General features: G+C 37.9%; 1 protein-coding gene across 2 annotated transcripts in view; it reads left to right on the top strand.

The window, feature by feature from the left end:
- LOC122399330 (5-hydroxytryptamine receptor 1) overlaps positions 1-23,800 on the top strand; it is a 128,341-nt gene extending 104,541 nt beyond the window's left edge. The window contains exons 6-7 of one of the 2 annotated variants that reach the window (XM_043399940.1): positions 17,163-17,207; positions 23,016-23,800. In XM_043399940.1, the coding sequence (XP_043255875.1) occupies positions 17,163-17,207; positions 23,016-23,642 (672 nt within the window). In that variant the 3' untranslated portion in view covers positions 23,643-23,800. The remainder of the gene's footprint in view (positions 1-17,162; positions 17,208-23,015) is intronic. The other variant, XM_043399942.1, reaches the window with a different exon arrangement.
- Positions 23,801-24,701: the final 901 nt, after the last annotated feature.

Genomic DNA, 24,701 nt, shown 5'->3' with positions numbered 1-24,701 from the left:
ACCTTCGGAATTGCAAAACGAAAATTCGCAGACGTTGTCCATTTTATAAGGTCGAGCGTTAAAGATGCGAATCGAACTCGCCTAACTTCTAATTAGCGACCCGCTAAACGTGCAACAAAATCATTTCACGCTAATGAATTCGCGAGTTCGACACTGACGGAGCTGTAAATTTAATCCTCCGTACAGCCAAAAGTTTCGTGGCGTTAATTACGCGTGAAATTATGTTCCCCGTTACGAGGTTAATTTTTCACCTTTCGCGACGTTATAATTCCTCCTTCGCAGAAATTGCGGTATTCCAATTTTCTCTCGTATTTTTCTACAGATTAATTTAATCACGTGTCAGTGTGTGGTCGAATTTTTCACAAATTAATTTCCAACGTTAACAGGGATTTTCGCAAACACGGGCGAAAAAGTTTCATTCGTGAACTTTTCGCAGAAACGAAAAATTTTTTGGATAAAAGCAGACTATTTTCAGAATTTCTCATTTGCTGAAAAAATATATTCATTTAGTTTGATTCAGTGAAATAACTACGTAGAAAATTATTTCTCGCTTCCTCGAGTGAATTCGTTCCCTTTTTGCGGTGAAACAATAATTTGTTGTTCCCTGGGTGACTTTGCAGAACGAATGGTTTACGTAAATGGTCTCCAGAAAAAAGAAATCGTGTTCTAAAGAATTGTAGAACTCAGTGCTCGTTATAATTGATAGAAGAAAGGCGTACACGATTCGAGAAAATGGAAAAGGGGGGTAAATAATTTGTAAGGATGTCAATTGGCCTAAAATGATTGAATTTCATATATTCAGAGGAAGAGTGTGTACGACCTTAATTTTTCTCATTCTGTAGAACGCGACATATAAACTCCTATTTACAGAAATTGCAACATTTCTCGCAAAACATCCTAAAACACGGCAGTTGTAATTAAAAATAGCTCAAGTACACAGCCTTGCAACTGCGATATTAAAATTATTCAGTGCTGCTGCGTGACCTTTACGAGCCAGTTATCAGTACACGAGACTATTAAATTTAACGCAGAACCATCCGCGTAACACGAAAATTTCACTAATTGCAAAGAATTTAACAAACTTCGTTACGCGGGCGTTTAATTAAAATTCTATTTTTACTCAGATTCGAGAGTTGAAACAACAATGACAAAGATAAAAGGAAAGTAAAAATTCTAATTTGCTGATTACAATTGTTAAAAATATATAGAATCGCGTTACCCTTGCACAAATAGATCTATTTTACCTTAGATTTTTATAATATCAGAGTATATAGAAAATTCGTGAATGTTTTTAAGATTTTTAAAAGTAGAGGTCTTCGCTAAAAAGAGATGTTCGCAGGATCGGTAAAAAGGACGAATATATTCGCGAACAGGAATTGACGATGCAGTCCTTTTTCAGACTGACTGGGATTAATTTTCACCAGCAGCCAGTTCCTCTCGGGGACGGGAATTTTTTCCCCCTGAGAGGTGGTTCGTAACTCCTAATTCCGGTATCGACGACCTTAATACTCCGAACCGTACATTTTGCGAACGTGTAGCGTTGCTTCTGCCTCGGAGGCCCCTGAAGTACCTCGACCTTATCGGACACACCCGCTACAACAGCAACATGGTCTTCGATCTGTAGTCTAAAACTGCTATCACCACGAACCCACCTTCAATTCTGAGCCTACAGTCCGCCACAAAACTGCAAAACACCCTTGAATTTTTGGTATTTCTCACAGTCAATGGCACACACATTGTTTACATTGTCCTAGACTATTTTTAAAACGAGTGCAACGAAACCATAAGACAGGTAATAATTTTGATAAACAATATTTTACGATTATCGTCACCTTTATATTCTATAACCCCCAACATTTTATTAGGGAGAGACCTGTACAGTTGTTTAAATATTTCGACACATATTTTTAATCCTTCGACGCTGTTAAATTGTGTTTTTTAGTGAAATTTCGCTACATTTGCGAGCGTATTTTTGTTTAGCTATTTGGGGTGCTTTGAAAGTTATTGACGATATCCACGCGTGATCATTTCGTGCTTTTGCAGCGTGATTTCTCCTTTCTCCTTTTCTCAAATTACCGTTACATCGAGCAAACGATTCGTCCTCTTTGAATGTCTCGTATCCCCGTTTAGAGAAGGGCTCGTCCCACTTTCTCGAGCCGTACACGGTGAGAATGAAAGGGTTAAACGGCATTTATTTTCAAAGGGAACGTAAATCAAGTAGACATCTTTCGCTCGTTCAGCGTGGTGCGTCGCGAATATGGAAATTCAAGCTTTGAAGAAACAGAAGGCGAGCCCGACAGACAATGTCTGCGACGCAAGGAAACAATTTATCACGGCATAAAAGTGGAAATGGTGTCTGACGCGATTCACAGCCAGGTAATTGGCCTTGAATCTTTTCTGTCTCTCGACAGCACATCGCCCGGGGACCTGCGTTCGTCGAATACGCCCAAGGGCACGCGAAGGGGCGATTTTGATCGAGAAACACAGATTCCTTTGTAGTCGGTTCCAGGAACTAATAGTCGAAAATTCCCAATCCACTCCGCCCGGAAGACTAACGATCGGAGGATCGGTCAAACCTCTCTTCCGCTCGGCTGCAAGCAATGTTTCACGGACAGGTGGTATCAGGGCTCGCGTTTTATCGCGCCGATCGAAAACACATCGGCCATTCGTGGTCTCGTTGTCCGCGTTTTACTGTTCCATCAGCCGCGTCACATCGAATCGTTCGTTTCTTTATCTCACGACGACTCGTGCCAACCGGGTCTGATCGAACGATGTGGACATTAATCTCAGCCTCGACCGGAACGAGGGTTAAATGCTATCGTTAATACTTGTGTAACACGCACCACGTGTCACGACATCATTGATGTTGTCAATGTGGGCGAACGCGATCACGCGAAAGGGAATCGTTAACGAACGACAACGAGGAGCGATCGAGATCTAGAAAATGGAAGGAAATAATTGAAAAATTAAAGTAAAACATTTCAAATCGCTGTAGAAAAATTATTTTCAATTGTGGGGGTCAAATACAATCATTTTTGGTGAATAGGCATACCCTCGAAATCCTACGCGGTTTCGAGAAAAAAATTCGAATAGGTGGATAAAGTCAAGAAAATTAAAAAATTTTAAATCGTTCTGGAAAAATTATTTTCAATTGAGGGAGGCAAATACAATCATTTTTGGTCATTACACATACCCCCGAAATCCTATCCACTTTCGAGAAAAAAATTCCTTACCGAAAGTACAATGTCTGACCATACATTGATACGTTTCCCTGAAATTTCATGCGTATGTTTAGAACATCATAACTTCTGAACGGATTGGGGGATTTTAATGTTTCAAAAGGCAAATAACGCGTATTTTAGTGGAGAATATGTAGAAATTCTAACAATATTGAAAAAGTTGTTCCATGACCCCGTAAAATGAGAAGAACCCTATAAAAATGGTCCAATTCCTCATGTTTGTCGCTTCATATATAATCATTATATACTTTATAGTATAGGGATAGTATTGGAATTTTCCTAGTTCGATAATTCGTCAAATATCCAGTTAAATTCCAGGAGGAAACACGTGGGGGAGGTTGTCCCATAACACGAAACGTTTCGTTAGAGAGCTAGGCACGGATATCGTATCACGTGTGCCTAATTACTCCCAATACCGCTAAGAAATTCATCCGACACTCCTAAAAATAATCGTTCGACGTCCCTGTCAATCTCTCCTTCCCCTGTTACCCCTTTTCTAATCCTTGACCCGTCACGCGACCACGAATAAGCGCCGTAAGAATAACTTTCCATCGTGGAAGCGCGATCTTCGGTTCGCACGGGGGGGAGAAAGGTAAGCCGAAAGTCGAACCGCACGAAAGCTGGATTTATTAATAGAAAACAGAACGGTGCTCCGTGGTAGCGGGAGAAAAGAAACGAGCAGCAAAGTAAATGGCTTTCGCGGATGATAGTACGAAAAAGAAGGAATGGCTAATGGGGAGACTCGGGGCGTCAAGTTAATGGCGAATGCGGCGGAGCGGAACGTCGAGGGGGGTGTGGAAGGGCTCGAAATATTAAATTAAACGAGCCGGGGCTTCGTTGTGCCGCGTTCAGGCGCCATGCTCGATTCGTCCTTGAGCACTGCACGTATATCGCCGTCCATAAGTCAACGAACAGGTGCGTTTTCGCTAATGCTTGTCAATAAAACATCCTTTCACACTTTGCCGTTCCTCGGTGCTCCTAAACATGTTTACACTCGCCGGGGCGCTGTACGAGTTAGCGCTTGGAAAATGCAAATCGAGACGCAGAATTTTCCGCGGCGATCTTGTTACCTTGTTTCGATGTATTTACATATTTTTACTTTGTTACTTCGCCGTTGAATTTTTAGGAAAGTTGACAGTGCACAGGGTGAAATTATAATATTTTAACGCTTTGACAAGTATATGGGTGTCAGCACTCTTCACTGTGTGATCTCGATTTCGAAAGTTATGGTTTGCAATGATCTAAAATCAAAGTTTTTGGTGTCGTAAAATGTTGTATGTGACACGATAAAGATAAACTCTAGATATTTAAAAAAAAATTAAATTTATACATTTTTTATATCATCGATATGGCTTTTTGTTGTCTACAAAAAAGTTTTAATTCTTTTCTATTAGTCGTCAATAATTTTTCTTTTTTGCAACGTCTACTGATTTATGAACGGATGTTATATCTCAAGGCGGAAACTTGATCGGAGACTTTTTGCGAGACGGTCCGTGTAATGTCAAGATTAATGCTATCTTGGGCTATTCTACTCGCCACTATTACGTGCATGAACGCGTATTGGGATGAGAGGATGACCTCGGTGGTTGCTTTTCGGAGAGATGTAAGGTCGAAAATAGAATGGATTCCCTATATTGGCGATTTTTGTAACGCAGAGGTCTCGGAAGGAAACAATAATTCTGGACCAGTCGATTGTAAAGCTGATTTTAGGTGGAAAATGCATTGTACAGACGTGGTTCGAAGTATTTTCTATTGATACATACGATACTGTTTAAATGAAAAGAATTATTAAAAATGATTTGTGTACCGTTCTTTTCGACAGAACGGGATAAAATAGCAGTTTATTTCAATTCAGTTTCAGTGTTTAACAAACAGTTCCGTGAAATCGGTTATTTGCTCTTCGTTTAAATAAATTTAAAATAGAATTTTTAAGTAAAATTCACCGGAAAAAATAAAGAAATTACCCAGGGTTTGAAATGAACATTGAAAAAGGAAATTTTGCTGGAAGAACCCAGGGGTTTTCTTTAATTAACACAATACAGGGTCGAATAGTGTTAAGTTTTACACCCTAGTGGCCTTGTAGAATCGATCAAAAGGTAAAGGAAAATCGTTCGCCTTTGCTTCGAAGGTATAAAAAGAATACCTAACGGTTATAAGATATTATAAGTTGATTAGAAACTCTATAATATGTGGAGGGAATGAAAGAATATAAAAAAATCGTAAAAAGGTACGAGTGAGAGGCAAAACGTAAAATAGAAAGTTTTTTCAGTTTATAAGCGGCTTCTCGTTGATTATTCCAACGGTACGGACTCTTAAAGGGACGTGTAAAATATGTAGGTATAAGAAGTCGCGAATGAAATTTTTATTCGTTGGACTTGATGCAACCGCTGTAATAAAATATAATAGCTTATATGATTCGCGAAACCACGAAGGAAATACGCGTTAGAATTCATTCTATTAAAACAAATTATGAAAAGAAAACTTAAAAATATAGACTGATAATATTTACAGGATAATTTCATTGTCCAGTGGATGAAATATCACTGTAAAATCCGAAAATTCCACCCTCAAATTTTTGTTTTATTGATATAGTAATTTCTGCTTATTTTTACAGAAAAAGGTTATACAACCTATTAGCAATAGTTACATTATTAAAACTTACTTTCAATATGTTATATAAGTGTAGTAAAATTCGATTGAAAGATTCAATTTTTGATATTCATTTAAACCATTGCATTCGTATTTATATAATATATTACCAGTACCTGTTGCATATAGAATAAGAACAGTAACTGCATCGTTACAAGTTTATTTAAAAAAACAGAGTAAAAGGTGAGGTCAGCTGTTTTTAAGCCAGTTTTTTTTTATAAATAGCAAAATTGAAGATAAAATTATAGTCGAAAGGGAGCTCGTAACTTGGAAGAAAGTTCCAGCAAAGGGTGAAAACCGGTGGAATCGCATAAGTGAACCCAAGGAGTTGGCATGATTCGTTCCCCTAAACTGATTTCACGTGGCTGCCATGGGAGAATATCTGATTTAGACGCTACGAGATAAAGTACATTAATGTGGGAGTCTTTTGTAAACCCAACACGCTACTTTCCTATCTGATTAACACTCGCGGAAATAAATTCGCGCTGCATGCGCGCGTGGCTGCATCAACCGATGCGTGTAATCGGTCATCGTTAATAAGCAACGGCCTATCGTGGATCTTAATTCGTCTGAATTTTAACAAAGACCGCCAAACGAGTCTCGAGAAAGAATTTCTTCTTAAAAGGGTGAAAGAACGATTCAATAATACGAGTACAGCAAACAGTTGAACATCGATGGAATTTCCTGCCTCGAAAACAATAGAATAATAATAGTTTTGCGAGCATTGTTATAATTCATTTTCTTTATTATTACGAGCCACGAATGTCCGTTATTTTCTTTGATTTTTCGACGCTGGGAAATGTAATTGCAGCTGATAAATTTAATTCCTTGTCAGAGGGGCTGATAACAGATTATGATCGGTGAATATTTGTGAAACTTTCTTTTTTATCGGGCTATCTGTCTCTGCTATTTTTAGCTTTGGTATTACATCAACTCTGTAGATTAATCTACTTGCAATATGTATAGAGATTCATTACACTGCAGTATTCAATTTTCATCGAACGATAAAAGTCGAATCGAATATTTTCACGAAGAAACGACTGTAATTCGCTGAAGTATTTTCCGTCGAATGTTTTCTGCAACTGTTTCCACTTCGTACTGAATCTATATTTTATTACTGGTTTTTGTATTTCTATCGACTTAGATGTATTTTTTAAAAATCCGTATTATTCCCAACTCGTTGGTACCTGTTAAAAGCCGCGGAAATGGTTGTCTCGTTCTACTTAAAAAACATCGCCCGTGAGGAGAAGTTCGAAACGCAGTCTCTACAATAACGTTAAAACCCAATGAAACGAAGGAAAGTAAGAATAATACATTTTTATGGAAAACTTTTCTAGGAACTACTTAAAATATTTTTAAAACACGTTACGAGCTTTTCCATTCAAAAGAAGTCTAAAATTACTTTCTATACTTTGACATTCTTATATTCTTATTTTAAATATAATCTGTATTATAAATCTGAGGTAAAAACTCCAATAGAACTAAACAAAGTGTATTTAAAGATAGACATTATTTATCTGTAAAAAATATAATTTTTAAAATGAAATTTCAAGGTTCACTGTTTCAAAATAATACCTTTTCGTTTTTCTTTTAAATGAATGATTGTTTTAAAAACTTTTTATTTTTCTTCTTAAGAGCGTGTTAGTATAATAAGCAAAGTTTCTATTCATATTTTCCATAACTTTGTTTAATAGATTCTTTATCCACAAGAGCAGAAGTCCTTTCCTATCCCCGTAGGGTACTATTTAGGCAAATTTACGATGTTAAGTAACATCGTTTCACGTAACTGATCCAACAACGACGGTGGACCATACGTCTCTCACATTATACTACGCCAAAGTGGTCTATAATCGATATTGGCAGGTCCCTTAATCGTTTTAATGATGTAATTCGTGCCCCTGGAACAACTTTAACGACTCTCTCTGTATAAATCTAAACAAAGGTTCAGCCTGATATTGCTAATTCCGTAATAAAATGCAAATACACTCCGTAGCTATTTTACTGCCCTTCCGTTCGCTTGGAATTTTCGACGCGGCAACAGTAAACCAAGAGATTATCCCTATTTTGCCAAAATTTTAGTCGAAAGTACACCCAGGGAGCGCCATATAATATCCAGGGTCTGATTTAAAGGTACTTCAGTCTTGGCCAAGCTTTCGTACGGTGCGTTTCTACTTCCTGTAAAGTCCGTGAGTGCATCTTCCAAGATGGCGTCTCACTGGTATAGTAATCTTTCGATAGAAGTAATAGGAAAACAGATTCAAATTAGATTACTCGAATCACGGTCATCTTGATGATCACCATTGTGATTAGTGAAACAGTTTGGCAAAGTACATTTTCGAATAAAAATGGTAACGTTACAGAGAGAGAGAGAGATAGTTGTAACCTATTATCAATGATTGGTCAATAAAATATAGTTCAATTATGATGTTGATTTAAATTAGATTAGTTTGTAAAAATATAGCCTCACGAATAAAACATTTTGTGAAAATCTATTGTTTCTATTTACTTCGCTCAGAATCAATTCTGTGAATAAAAAATCCGTAATATGGACGTTATTTTTGCAGAGAAAAATAAATTTAACGTCTTTTGTTTAGATAGACGTGGATACTATAGCATACTATTATTACTATTTAGTATTATTAAGTGCACTAAAATTTTAATAGTTTTCTTACAAAAAGCTCAACTGGTGATTATAATTAAACGACGTTAAATAGAATTCTAAGCGTGTAAAAAGTTTTTCCAACGAGTGCACGTTTTCTCCAAAATCACAGCCGTCGAGAGATAGAAAAATATCTTCCTGTCTCCGGCTGGAACTTGGAAATATCGTCGGTTAATAAAATAAACTCAAGTTGCGAGGGATCCCCTACTATCGACATCCTCCTAGAGATCGCGATAAATCGTCGGATTTCGAGTAATATACCGCCGACTGTCGCAACCTTTCGAGTCGCCGATGGTCCTTTCTATACTATATTGCGGCAGCTGGGTTAAAGTTGTCCACTTGCTGCAAGCGCCGCCTTAGTGGCTTGCGGTTTCCGTACAACGTGATTCTGGCGTGGTCTCAAAGGGAAAAGCACACTGTAACGGGTATGGCCGAGCCCGTTTCATCCAAATGGCTCCATATTTCCGTATATTTTCCCACGGATGGATCGTTATCTCGAAAACGTCGTAACTCAAACCTTTCTCTCAACTCTCTCACCGATGAAAGCTTATTTTACTTCCGAAATCTACTCCGAAAGAAAGGACGCCATCTTGGAACTGACGATACAATTTTTAGTAAGAAAAGTTTCGGTAAACGTGTGTCTAAAAATTCTTGAAAAGCTACTAATAATGTCCATCGTGCTCTTCACTTGGACGTCTAAGAAAATAGGAAACTCGCGAAACGTTTTCAATATGTTTCCTTTGCTTATTCATAAATACATCTTAAACCTTGTTGTTACCGTGTAATATCAAAAAGGTTTCATCTTGCAACAGACATTCTCGATAGAGAAATTTATAGTAATTATATATAGTAGTTTTTCTAGTAATTCTAGTTTATAATGTGTTAATATAACAAATTATTCTTTGGTGAAACGTAATTAGAAAAAATAGGTTTGCATAGCTTCGTAAAAACTACTTCGAAGAATTTTTATCTCTTCCCAGAGATAACGAAATGGATCACCGACGGAATAGCTGTTTCCAGACATAATTAGGGGCGCCATTTTTGTCTTCTTCGGGCGACTTATCACTCGGTGTCGTTACAAGGACTTTCGTGTTTCGAGTATGCAAAAAGTGCGGCAAATAGGGGGGATTCTTAACTAGATTTTCCGGTCCTTGGGCGCACTAAATCACCACCGGCCATAAATCTTTCGCGAAAGTCAAGTTGTCCCGGATGATCCTGATTACCGCGCTGGCTGACTTCCGTTTTATCGTTACGAGTAGATAAGGTCGGCGCAACCGATCCGTGTACCGCGAAGACATATTTCCGATTGTCTACACCGCGAGTAAAAGTGGCGAGCAAATTGATTAATTCCTTCGAATAGCAAACAGTCGAAGTTTACGTAAATTTCTACGTCGTTTCCTTCGATGCGGAATTGACAATGATTAATAGCGTTTCTCGACACGACCAATACATGTTTTGGCGTTGTCTGGCAAAAATATTTGAACCCAGAACATTGTTAAGATTATTGAACGAAATTTTATACATTTTTGCTAGTATCAACGTTAATATTTTCTTTTAAAACTGGAACGTAGGAATGTCGGAGATATATTTCAGGGTTTCTTTATTTAGAAAACTCTAAAACTCGATAAACGAAATCTAGATGACACGGGGAAACTGAGAGAATCGTTTGCAGAAAGATTGGTCAATTTACTGAAGGATTTACGCTTGGAAAAATAGCTAAGTTTTATGAACTTCCGTCGAGCACCGTCTTTGAATCGTGATTATTCGCATCACTGATCTACTTCAATAATCTTCAACGGACGAACGAAGTCTTCGTTTCAATTTTTATATTGTTTCCGGCATACTCGGGGATAAAGCCAATATTTATTTCTCGTGAATTATTTAAATTGAATTCAATCGATTTTAAACATTCGTATCAGAAACAATTTTTATAAAAAATATGGAAATACAGGGTGGGATTATTAACAATTTTTGAAAGTAATTTTCATTTCAATCTGTATATTGATCATGGTTGTAAATTCTTTGAAACGTACCGTTTTTTATTTCGATACTTCATTTACATTATCAAAAATTTATTCTACGTTTTTCAACGAGAACAAATACATTATTTAAACTTCCGTATCAGCATTTCGTAACCACCATACTATTGTAAAGCTTTAAAATATATCGATTTTGGAGGAACAAAGAGATTATTTATCTCTCGCGTGAAGATTTTTTAGTTCTTTGTTGAATACTTTTAAATTAACCTGTATTTTAAAATATCACAAATTTCCACTGGCAATAATAACGAAATAATTAATACGATCGGAAAACATTGCTCAAAGTTTATTGTACATTGTTTAACGCGATCCACGGCGGTAATTAATGTCCGTTTCAGGAAGATTAAAATTAAAATCACCGCTTTTCATCTCGAATACCACCAAGCACGTGCCTCGTACAAATTACATTTTCTGAGGAAATTTCTGTATCGAAGCGGGCTGTCAATCAATCGACGTTCCACACAGATGTTACGTAGGGCCTTGACAGCGCTTGTGCTGCTCGTGAAGGTCTGTAAAGAAAAGCATTCCGAACGATTAGGGTATTCTTTCCAGTGGTTATTTGCTCGATTTAAGATGTTAAAACACACTTCACATTATATTCTATACATATAAGACAAACACTAGGAGTAAGTTGTCTCATAAAAAAGAAAATAAGTCTAATCATTTGACCAATCATAGTAGAAATGGAGTATACACATATATCAAGTGTCAGTAGGTTTGATAGCTTTGGTGAGGTATGGAATAGTATAGAGACACAAATTATTCATAATTTGATCAAGAATATCCCAAAGAAAAACGATAAAATTTATATAATTACTTAAACTAATTTCATTTACATTCCACGAAAACCTGACCTGAATCTTCAATTTTTAATTTTTAAATACAATTTAAATGTTATTTTTGTTAGCTGATATCCAAAATTTTACATTTAATTTCACGGTGGTCACATCGTAGCTGGAATATAGCCACGTTTATCGTTAAATATAAAATAAGCTAGATCCTCAGGGAGAACGTTGTTCTCTAAATTCGAACAAGAAACAGAAGGTGCATAGTAATAACTTATTTAACAGTTTGGGGATTTGGAATATTCCTGTCAATTTTCTCGCGCCACATTCGAGCGATCCCGCCTTGTTTACCAAACAACGTATGTAGAAACGGCGTCGTGTACGTCGCCTGTTTTGGCCTACATTTCATGGCACGGCGCCTTTTCCCTTTCTGGTAGCCAGCGTTTCCCCGATGAAATTGTATTTGTTGGCCGGAGACCAACCGCGGTAATCAACAAGCCTCTGTTAATTACACACTTAATGGTAGCGAATCGGGATTAAACGGCGTGTTCTGCGGCTGGATAATTGCTTGTACCACTGTCCGACTGTCACGTACGTGTACATATATTCTACACTCCAAGGAACTGAATTTTGACGACGATAATCTAGGTCATCGCGTTGATAGATCATTCGGGATCTTCTTCTTCGTTTAATTTTCACGTTCCATCGACTACTTGAATATTAAAAAGAATATTACATCTCGGTGATCTATGTTTTGTGGGACAAAATGTGAAAACACTAATTTACATCGTGGAACATTTTTTGGCTGATTAGATCGTACAGGATCTTCTTGAATTTATTTTTCACGTTTCATGGACAAACTGACAAACTAACCAATTAACTGCAAACTAACTAACTAACTAACTAACTGCAAACTAACTAACTAACTAACTGCAAACAAACTAACTAACTAACTGCAAACTAGCTAATTAACTGACAAGCTACCAAACTGACTAACTAACTATCAAACTAACTAACTGACAAGCTAACTACCTAACTGCAAACTGACTAACTAATTGACAAACTAACTATGTAACTAACAAACTAACAAACTTACTAACTAATTAACTAACTAAGTTTGGCCATTAACAAGAATATTACATCGCGTTGATTTATATTTTGTGGGATAAAATGTGAACACAAATTAACATCTAGGAATATTTTTGGCCTTTTTTAAGAATGTGTTGCATCGAATGGTGATCGTATAACAAAATAAATTCACTTTGTTTTAAGATCGGTTTCATTGATTATCTCGATCGTTAGTTATCGATCGATCCTCGTATTTTCTATTTTGAATCGACCAGCAGTCTCGTTCGCCGCGACAAGAGGCAAGACCAGATTTATTTCAGTCGTAAAGAACGCGCGATCAAGCGAAAAATCTTTTCCCGTGGGTTGGAAATAAAGACGAAAGAGCCAGTTCTAAAGCCGGATCCGATGTGTCCTCGGGACACCATCGATTTACATCAATTCCGTGCCGAGCAACAACGGCATCATTCTCCTATCCAATTTCGTCTAACGCTATTACGAACTACACGGGATACCATCGGTGTTTCGCGCGGGAAATCTCCACTTTATAATCCTGCTTTAATAGAAAAGTACCGCGACGTTCGGAGGTAAATTGGATGAAAACGAATACGGGTCTGGAAAAATTGCGTGGTTAACAGAAAAACACGTTAAAATCAAAATTCATCGTCTGGGCGTGTTCCATTTAGGGTTTTAACATCGTGCAACCCTTTAATGTATAAAGTTAAATTGCTGACATTTATTATCGTAGGTATCCGTGACGTTTAAGGGAAATTTATGACGTTCGACCTGTTAGTTATGTATAATGAGTACATATACACGCTTCGAGGAAATGGCAAAATATGATATTTCAGGATCTTTCGAAGCTCGTTTCGTCGAGCCACGTAATACATTTTAACTAGAAATTTTACGGTCAGTTCTTTCGAAATTCTTGGCGGCGTGTTCGTATATCTCGGTACCCAATGAATTTCCATCGAAATTCGAGTCAGCCTCCACGTGCCATCCATCACGATTCACAATGTCGACGCGTCGTCTCGCGGGGCTTTCCGGCTGAAATTCTTGTACTACACGCGACACATGTGGACACATTACGTCCGCGAAATTCAATTCCTCGGAACGATTCGAAGAACAATGACGTCGTTCGACCGAGATCGCGAACCAATATCCTCGTCTGCTACCAAACCGCCAGCAAGACCAGTAACCCGCTGCTTTCGAGCCAGAATCAATTCAAAATTTACATGTACATTCACGAAAACAAACAAATCTCATACTCGTCCGTAAATTAGCTTTATTTTACGAATAAATTACAAATTTCTATTTACATTGATACATTATATCTGGCTCTGTTTTGAGTAACAAACGTTGAGACTAAATTTCACTACTTGGGAATGTATAGTAATTTTCTAGTTAATGTTTTAGTCAGTTTGTTACAATTTCCAGCAGTGTATTCGTGATATCTGTTGTTTCTCTGGATACTTTTATATGCCTTGTTTTATCTGTCTTTGATTTCTTCGCTTTATAGCTTCCGAAATGTGTATTTAAGGGTCTCTTGTACGAAGTATAAAAGCAGGAAAATTTTGTTTGCGTACGAAGGTCTCCAATAAATCCCTTTTAGAGTTCGAAACGATCGAAGCTCAGTGCTGAAATTTCATCTCGAAATAGCAGATACTAGAAAGATCACCATTTTTGTTGGATTTTTATCAAGAAATCTGTTATAACTAAACGAGCCAAGTTTAAAATTTTGAGAAGTGAACGAAGAGCCATATTAAAAATTAGAAAATAAATATTCGAAAGTAATTAAATTATTATGAGAATAGAAGGAACCTAAACGCTTTGTTATAATTCTGAATGAATGTATGCCCCCTGGAAGTTCGTAACTAAAAATTGTTATAATTTCTTCTGATAAATACCTACAGTTTTACTTTTTTAAATTTTTGTCGGAATCTTAATAAGAAATCTTTAGTGGCCAAGTTTGTACAGTGAAAACTTATTATCCTATATCTATTACTCCTATCCTAGATTTCCTGATTTTTCTGGGTCAAAAAAAACGTAGCTGATCGACATTTTAATATTCTATCTATGAATGGTTTCATTCTCTGATGATAAAGTCTTTTATCGTTACTTTGAACGCCATAAATCATACTGATCTTAAATAATAATGTAGTATGGTTTTTAAAAGATTCTTACCTCGAGTATTTTGTAGAAGTTTTATACAATGGGCTGGATTATCTACTTTCTCGAAGACTCTTCTTGTTAATTATTGACATCATGGGATTTTCTCCACTACCGTACTTTTTACAACTCGAGAACTTTGTGCATAAAATTCCAAGGGAGGCTGCAAAAAATGCCATAAAGATTAGAAGATATTAAGCAACTCTGCAGAACAAATCTGACAACTAGTTTATACATGTTTCTTCTGGATAACGTTGATGACGCAAAATCATAAAACTGTCACTTGGGAATCTTTTGTATAAAGCCTGTTCTTAGAATGTTTTTATGAATTTGAAAAATTTTTTACATAATGTGTTATCTGTAAATGAGAATCTCTCCTTGACACTGTAAAATTTTGGGTAAATAAAATTAAAGGTTTCTAGTCAAGAGGGTATCTTTGAATCTCCTTTAATTATTGTTTAACAAGGAACTATATAATTTTTTTAAAAAAGTTACTCTCGGTCCCATCACAATGTTTTAAAAGAGAGACTAAAAGTAATTTATAACGCCATGGATGTATTGATGAGAAATTCCCTGTAATGGGGATGATGGATCACCCAGTATAGTAATTTACGACGATCAACGGCACGACGAAATTGATCGTGCAAACGAAATATTTACGTACAGGATATCCCAGGATGGGTAGCATAATCGAGCAAGGGAAGCTCTACTGTATGCAAAGATAAGTCGATCGTGTACAATAAAATTCTATCGTACAGCGTTTCGTTATCGAGAAAATTGATTATGGAAATTCATGGGTTAGACGGAATCAAGTAGAAACAGTGAGTAATGGTCGGACACGTAAACCAAATCTTATTCATTCACTCGAGAAATTTTCAAATTTAATTATTTTGATAATGAAGCATTGTCGAAGAAATTTCATTCTGTATTTTCGATTTATCATGGCTTGTAGAATTACCTTTTAATTAAAGTTAAGTTTGATTTTAATTAGAGTTAATTAAAATCAAATTGGAAGATAAATTCGTAAATAAAATACTCGAGATACTTAAAAGAATATTTACAATTCATAGAATGTTTATAATTTCCTCTTGTCCACTCCGCAGGTATTATTAGGAGGAAAGAAAGATCAATCCCTCAAGAAATTGCAAACCTAAAGCTTGATACTAAACAAAAATTAATCGATATTGTCCACATACTCGTTTCCCTACAATAAACATACTATATATGTGCATTTATTTCCGGCGAAGAAAGAATTAAATTTGCCTCGATCGCGATCCTTCCTCGTAGATCGAAAAGTAAAACTAATAATAATAGACGGAACGAGGAATTTCGAAATATTTGAATAACGATAGCGAAATATTAAAATATCGTTCGATGTTTCATCGTGGCGTCGAGGTAACCGTAAAATGTTCGAATTTTTGCCCCGAAGCGAACTCCGGGGCGACAGCTTGATCATTCAGTGTCGCGTTGCAGCCGCCTAGCTAGATCCTTCAGGAACCTAGTACCGAAAATTTACAGCGCGCGGCATCGTTTTCCCGGTTGTTCCCGCGACTTCCATCGGGCGAAATCCGTTTCCGTCGTTGCATAAATTGCGCGTCGTGTTTTAACGAAGTGCCTCCTCCCCGATCTTCCCCGCTCGGACGAAGGGACAGGGTGACAACCGTGATCGATCGGTCGTCGCGCACCTGACCGAACAATTCACGAAACGAGATCACCGACGCCGCTCCGCGTCCGGATTAGACGAGCAGGGCCCCGATAGGTCCGTCCTAATTTCGTACTGGGTTCCGAATTTAATTTACGCAAGCTTTCGGGATTACACGCCGCGAGATTAGTGGCTTACGCATCGATCATCCTCGAGCCTAGCGAAGCATGCCCTTACGGAGGACCGTAAAACTATCCCTAGCGATGCAGCTAAATTCCTGACATTTTTTGCGCCCCCTTCGACCCAATTATTTTCTCTTTGCGCGTTTGGTTCGTTTCTCTTTCGTTTCGTTGCTCGCGGTTAACACGTTCACTGCCCACGTCATGCGTGCGCGCGTCACGCTAATTATAAATAAATAAAAATATTACCCCGCCGGGAATGCGTTCATCTAAGTCGAAATTATATTTTTATAGACAATAATTCTTGAAACGATACGTGTATGACAGTAATTATAAATAAATTTGATAAAATATTCTTCTATCGGATGTACGTTGATCTAAGATTTTTTATATTTTATAATTAAAATTAGTTTTTAGTATTTTATAAAAATTCATGCGAACTTTAATTTCATAATTCACAATTTAGAATGTGTTAGTTGTAGTTTATTAAAGTTCCTGATAACTTGACGTATAACATACAGGACTGAGACTTTCTATGCTAAATATAAAAGTATCGTGAGTAAATATTATTTTATCGTAATAAAAAACAATTTGGCAGTGAACGTGTTAGAGAGACGGCGCAAAAACTGTCAGAAATTAATACGCAACATCCTACCCATCGCTATGAAACGCATCTTGTAGCACTCCGTTTGATCCATAACTGAGTCTGAAAGTGTTCGTAAAACGTTTGTTGTAGATACGATCGAACCTTCGTGGCGATACGCAGGAAAATATGACAGCGGTAAGGTACACCTTAATATCAATCTACCAATCATTATTTTGCTATTCGATCGTTTAGACGATCCGTTGATCGCGCGTGTTGTCTTGAAGGCTTGTCTGTTTAGGGTTGTGCGGGTGGCTGATTATTCGAGCTGTCAAACAACGTCAAACGTCGTCGAGTCGAAACGAATCCCGATACACCTCGATTCGAATAATCCCCAAGCAGTTCGACTGATCGAGATTTGTTCTGCTCGAACTCGAAGTGTTTGACGATGTTTGACAGCTCGAAACTGGGATATCCGCACGTCCCTGTTGGCGCAAAAAATCGATTGTGTATCGATTAAAAGTATGAGACCATTTGACTTATCATTGCTACATACAATAGTTTGTTATGCTTCGGTAAAAAATAATTGTTTGATACATGTTCCATAGCGACAAGCTACTGTCAAACATCATCGAGTTTTATAAAGTTCATTTAATTAAATTCTGAAGATTCTAATCAATTCAATTCGTGTTCAGTTTAGAGAAGCATTAACAAAAGATTAATTTTGATAGCATTCAATTTAAAATCTGTTTAACGACCTTTATTTTGACTATGTTTGCGTAGTATATACAGTTTTAGTTCGGGTTATAATAATGTGTACCGAAGGTGCACGCCAAATATTGTGCCAATCGATCAAGTAGATCGTGAGATATTATGGAAATTAAAAAATACAGTTTTGAGAAAAACGCTTTAAAAGCTCTTTATTATTTTTGTAAACTGAAAAATTTGCTTTACAGAATGATATTTGTGTTTGCATTAGAAACTGGTCACATACTTTTGATAGTACTGATAAAGTAGAATTTTTAAAATGCAACAATAGTGATACGTGGAAGTTAACACTTCGAAGCATTATTTTTAGGTTTTAAATTTTACTTCGTTATGTTCTGAAATGTTCATTGTAATTATTTATAGAGTGATCTAAAAACAGGATCGAAGAAAAATCATCTATGATTCATACATGCATCTACAAAATAACAAATAACAAATTTTTAATAATCAATTAAAATAGCTTCGAACGACCAAATGATTTTCCTTCGACGATAAAATAAATAACGTTTGATTTGCAAATGTTTTTTAAAATCCTTCGATTCTATCTTTAAATCACGCTTATATTATTATATTATATTGGCTCGTAGAAGAATGTAACGAAGGATAACCGAATTATATTTGTTCCGAATAAATATGTATGCGTTCCATTTATTTTTGGCCATCGACTGCTATTTGCTTTGAGATAATTTCAAATTATTCGACGAGAGATGTTCCTTTGTACCTTGCATCTGCCTAAAAACAAAGTTCCAGCTTATTTTGTAACGACACCTTCCTGTCTAACGTGAAATTGGCTTTTCATTAATGTTGCTGAATACCTTCAAGTAACTTTAAGACGATTATGAAACGGTGGACGTGAAACATCGCGATAAAACAATTGATCACCGTTTCATTCACGGATTCACAATAATTAGCGATATTCTGATCATTTAAGTTTCACCCTTTGTCGTGAATTTCGAGTGTTATCAATGTGTTAATAATTCGTGAAATATTCGTGATATTATCGATTTTCAATCTTGAAAACTGTTTTTATTGTGATAGCACAGAGAAACGTTTCATCTTATAAAACAAAATACTAATCAAAGGCTTCGTTAAGAGAATTAAATCAAATTTCCACAGCAACGTTTCACTGTATCGTCGCTAATTAATTGATCAACAGGAAATCGCATTTCCGTTGGAACTTCACGGGAAAACTTCACGTTAATTGATTACACAATTCATCGATCAACAGAGTTTTATAACGAGCCCCAGTTTTCATTTTAATTTTTCGACTACGGCGTTAACGTGATAAATTATGGAAATTGTTTGTCAAGAAAACAAAGTTCCGCGTCTGTTGTACGTTTTCGAGGAAAATGATCATTCCATCCATCATGCTATGAAATTATTCAACAATTAGGTCCAATTTAGAGCCACCATTTCAGAAGTAACTTTATACTGATCAAAATATGGTAGTAAATGATTCCATGCAAATAAAAAACAAAACGATTCTCTCTTGTGTTTCTTGGAGGTTCCTTTTTGAGGGAGAAACTTTTAAAAATAGAAGTAAAAAACACGCGAAGCGATTCTTCCAAACAAAAATTCTACGTAAGACTTTGAAAATCAATAAAAAAATGGCCAAAATCGTTCGCCGAGGAAAGCAGCGGGTGCAACCATAATCCGCGCTCCGTTCTCCGTTCGTGCAGTCGGTTCCCGTCGCGACCATAATTCTAATTCGCGTAAAAAGGCGAGCCAGTCCGCGAGAAACTGTACGGTCGGGATTTAAATAGCGAGATTATGATCTTCCATAAAATTAAAGCGTAAAAAAAGGGTCGATGGGGCCGCTGGAAACAATCGAAAAGACAGAAGTAATCCTCCTCGGGTGGTACGCGGCGTCAGAGGGTGGAGGGGGTAAATCCGAGCTGGTAAAGCTAGTGGATTTCTGTGTCTTGCCGTTTTCCAGGGGTCTCGCGTCTTAAACCGCCCGCGGGGCTTTTTCGCTCCTCTCAATTATCCCGAATGTCATCTGCATTCGTAAGGGCGCGGAACGGCTTCGGGAAGCACATCTGCATTTCGGTTCGTTTGTACACCGACAGTTTTCGCCGACCACATCGTTCGCAATCAGCCCGCTTATGCATCCACACACGTACACGAACGAGATTACTTTACGAGACGGATAAAAGCTAACTTATTTCAACACTTTCGTAGCCGACGATTCCTCACCGCGACCTGAAACCACTGGCCACGTACAGTTGGTCGCAAAAATATCACGACGGTGTGAACTTTGCTTCTAATAAGAAAGGGTAGCGTCACTGATCTTATTCGAACGTTTCTTTTTCTCTATTTTTAGATTTTTATGTACATATATCTAGTTTCTTCGAGCAATTTTATTCATAAACTCTTGGTGATTCTAGAGCAAAAATAGAGAGACGTATATCCAAGCTTATTTGTTAATATTAATTATTTACAAAGATATGTACATGTAGTTTCTTCAATCAATTTCAACTGTTCGATTGTCATATCGAATTGATATCAATTGATGAAATTTGAAAACGCTATCGAGAAAGTGGAATAATAATGGAAGTGAAAGAGGGATTATCTAGAGATTTTCTCTCGTTAATTGTCAACCAACCGGCAAAGTGACCTTGCAATCAACCTCGTCAGAGTTTCAATGGACTAATCTGTTTATCCTCGCCAAAGAGCCATAGAACTGTGCCTGTTCGTGCAGATCGCGATTCAGCCAGTTAGGTTTTCAGGTCAACGAACCGACCTCAAACCAACCGAAAAGTCGTACTGGTCGAATCGTTCTCCATTGAAATACATAAAGCTCCAACTAAGTCTTGATTCGAGGATATGTCATCCAGACTGAATGGCGCGTTAATGAATGTCATTTCAAACGTCAAACAGAACAGATATCACTGATTATTATTATTAAATTTAGTCGAGTACTTTCATCGGTATTTACACCTTCTGTCACTCGTTTTGGAACTATACATTGTCATTGTTGGTATTCTATTCTTATTAAAGTAATAGTTTCATCGTTCGAATAACAGTTTCTAGTGTCAAATGATTAATTTGTGTATATCGACAGTAATTTGAGTTAAACGAGCTTCGTCAACAACTATCGCCAGAATTATAAGCAATTAACACATCGTTACATGCGTCGAAACGCTATTGCGGTTCTACAACGAGGCATACAGTTTCGTGTTTACTATGATAACTGTTTATCAGTAGCCAGTTGCACTTGCATACGCAAGAGACTCGTTTCTCCGGAAGGATTGTAGAAACCACAGAGGTGTTGTTATCCTACCCCCAGATTTCGAACTAAATTCGGGGCATGTAATTCGTGAACGTTTCGAACAATTTCTCTTTATAACCTCGATCTTTTATTCATCGACGTGATTATGTATTTTATTTTCGTAGAGACCTCAAAAATTTGTACGACTGTGTTAAAATCAATGAAGCTTTCAAGGAACGACGATTTTGTTAACGTTACTCAAAACACTATTTTTACAGAACTTTTAATTTATTAAACAATTCTGAAATGTGTTTATGAATTATTGTTTCGGTCATAGAATTAGACTAAATACATGAAACAATTCTTTAATGAATACTTAAACTTTTAAAATAAAATAAGTTTTGAAAATTCGTAATCGGATCGAGCAAAATATACTTATTTGTTTTTAAACTTAAATTCCATTCAATATCGAATAATGGTATAACTTTCACGCGACAGCATCATTCATAGTCTATTCCTCCCAGTGAATATTCACAAAGTTTCCAGCTAAATAGACAGTGTGATGCATGACTATAATGTTTTACTATGTCGTTGAAATACTCATACTATACTATTCAGAGTGATTCTAAAGACGGTGACAAGCTGTAGATCATTCCCAAGAGAAGATGCATCAAAGAATCATTAAAATCCTTCAATCCCTCCGGAAGTTATGATTTTTTAAACATACGCATGAAATTTCAGGGAAACGTATCAATGTATGGTCAAACATTATATTTTCGGTAAGGAATTTTTTTCTCGAAAATGGTTAGGATTTCGAGGGTACGACTATTGACCAAAAATGATAGCAATTGACCCCTGCAATCGAAAATAATTTTTCCAGAATGATTTGAAACTGTTCAATTTCGCTGCAAAATTTCAGGGGAATAGATCGACGCCTGGTCAGGCATTTTCAGTAATTAATTTTTTTCTCGAAAGTGCGTAGGATTCCGGGGGTATGTCTATTCACCAAAACTCATTGTAATTAACCCCCGCAACTGAAAATAATTTTTTTAGAACGATTTGAAATTTTTTTTTTTCACCGCAAAATTTAGGCACCTTCTCGAATTTTTTTCTCGAAAGTGCGTGGGATTTTGGGGGTACATCTATTCAGCAAAACTGATTGTATTTGACCCCCGCAACTGAAAATAATTTTTTTAGAACGATTTGAAATTTTTTTTTCACCGCAAAATTTAGGCAACTTCTCGAATTTTTTTCTCGCAAGTGCGTGGGATTTTTGGGGTACACCTATTCAGCAAAGATGATTGTTATTGACCCCCGGAACTGAAAATAATTTTTTTAGAACGATTTGAAACTTTTCAATTTCGCTGAAAAATTTCAGGGGAACAGGTCAGCGCCTGGTCAGACATTTTCAGTAATTAATTTTTTTCTCGAAAGTGGATAGGATTTCGGGGGTATGTCTATTCACATAAAATGATTGTAATCTATCTCTGCAACTGAAAATAATTTTTCTAGAATGATTAGAAATTTTTTACTTTTTTACTAGTATTCTTGATTTTCGTCTTATTTTGGTCTCTAGAATCTCCCATTAAAATTGTTCCCAGGGGTGGCCAAACACCCTGTATACACCATAAACATGTAAATAACACTGTCCAACGGGAATTTAGTCCCACAATATCCACTGGGTGTTCTTAGCAGAGTTCGAAACACCACTTCCAAAGCAGAATTGCTCCATCACCTTTGGTTTTCGAGGACCACGAACTTTTTCTTCAAAAATGTCTACAGTGAGAGTTAACGAACTTTTCCTAAAAATATTACATATGAACTACGCACATGGACATTGTTTCAAACTTTCAAACGATCTAAAATCAAAAACTAAAGGCGACGGAGCAATTTTGCCTGGAAATTCGTGTGTCGAACTCTACCGGGGGCACCTAGCGAACATTACGAAATAAAAAAAGAACTGTTGGACAATGTGAAGGAAGGTGTGAAAGAAAAGACTCAGTGTTCCCGTGGGCATTCTGTTACAGTGCAGCGTCCACGCGGTTCGATGCTTCACAGGTGGGCCGCGAAAGAGCAACGAGTCCCAGTGCCCGATGTTGCAGAAGCTCGACCGGTCGATCCCCTCGTCGTCGGCTACGACCACGCCGCAAACGAAGTCGACGATCGTCAGGAATCATCTGAACAGCACCTGCAGCGTGACGAACACACCCCATCGGAAGAAGCTGAGGTTCCACTTGGCCAAGGAGAGGAAAGCCAGCACCACCCTCGGTATCATAATGAGCGTGTTCACCTTCTGTTGGCTGCCGTTCTTCGTCCTGGCCCCGGTCAGGCTGTTCCTGGACGACCCGGACGCGATACCCGCGCCCCTGTCGAGCGTGTTCCTCTGGCTGGGTTACTGCAACAGCCTCCTGAATCCCATCATCTACGCGACGTCGAACAGGGATTTTCGGAAACCGTTCCGGGAGATCTTGTTCTTCCGATGCAGCAATCTGAACCACATGATGAGGGAGGAGTTCTATCAGAGCCAGTACGGCGATCCCATCAACAATTACGACATCAAGACCGGCGAGATAAACAACGTGGAGTGCCTCGAGAACCAGGACGTGGAGGCGATCGACGTGGCCGCGAACGCCCCTAACGAGAGCTTCCTATGATCCGGAAGAGACTTGTTCGTTCGTCGGAAGCGGCGATCGCTCGAGAACGCCTAAGTCCTGGAACGGACTTTGGATCGATCGTGATTCACCAGTTAGAGTCCGGTCGACGGTAACTGGTCTCCGACGTCTATCGTCGAAACGTCACAGAAACCACCACCCGGGGGGGGTAGTTGGGAGTTGAAAATACTCTGCGTCGACTGTGACTAGTTCGTCGGTACGTTCTTACGGAGATCGCGAACGGTGAAGGGACGATCTATAAGACTGACGAATTAGTTCGTCCTTCGAAACGTTTCACCGAGCAATTTCTCAGCCGCGGTGACGTCTACGATCCGACCCCGGCACGTGGCCAGATCGAGGACAGGTCTGAGTTAGGTGCTATCTCGGTGGAACCCTATTACATCGCTGACACGACAATGTGGGATAAAAGGGAGAAAGGACTTCGTCCACGGGGAGCGAGGTCCTTCATTTGGACCGCGATTTCGTAAAGCGTGAGACCCTAAGTAAGATTCTCGGCTGCCAGGGGGATCCTTTAAGGCTTTGACGTGGGTCAGTGCTTCCTCGAGGGGACACGAGGCGTGGGCAAACCGTAGGAAACCTTTGATGCATGATGACGTCTTTCACTTAATGTATCCAACCGTGTAAACAGCGATGCCCTACACTCGTGAAAACAATCTGTGTACACGGAATCGCCCTAAAGTAAGGGCTGAAACTTCGCGAGCGTGTTCTTGTTTATTGCATCGATGAAAGCTGGTCGTGAAAACATGGGTCTCTGGAATACCAGGCACAGAATTCCAAGAAGTTTCTAATTATTGTTCTTATTAATTTAAATTTTGCAAATCTCCCTTCTCCAACCTATACAACCGTGAAGCGATTGATATAATTATTATTGGACAGTCGCCTGCACGTCGAATTCTTTAAACTGTTGTCCCGCTCGAACGAAGCGACGTCTACGCGATCGAAACAATTCTCCATTTGCCAATCGCTTGCACGTCGAATCACTATGATCACACCGGGCTGTTTTCGCCCCTAAACGCGTGACTGCGATGCGATCGAGAAATT

This window comes from Colletes gigas, unplaced genomic scaffold (assembly GCF_013123115.1).
Source record: "Colletes gigas isolate AHSC1104 unplaced genomic scaffold, ASM1312311v1 Colletes_gigas_Sc00013, whole genome shotgun sequence".
NCBI lineage: Eukaryota > Metazoa > Arthropoda > Insecta > Hymenoptera > Colletidae > Colletes > Colletes gigas.
This window is presented reverse-complemented; position numbering and strand designations above follow the sequence as displayed.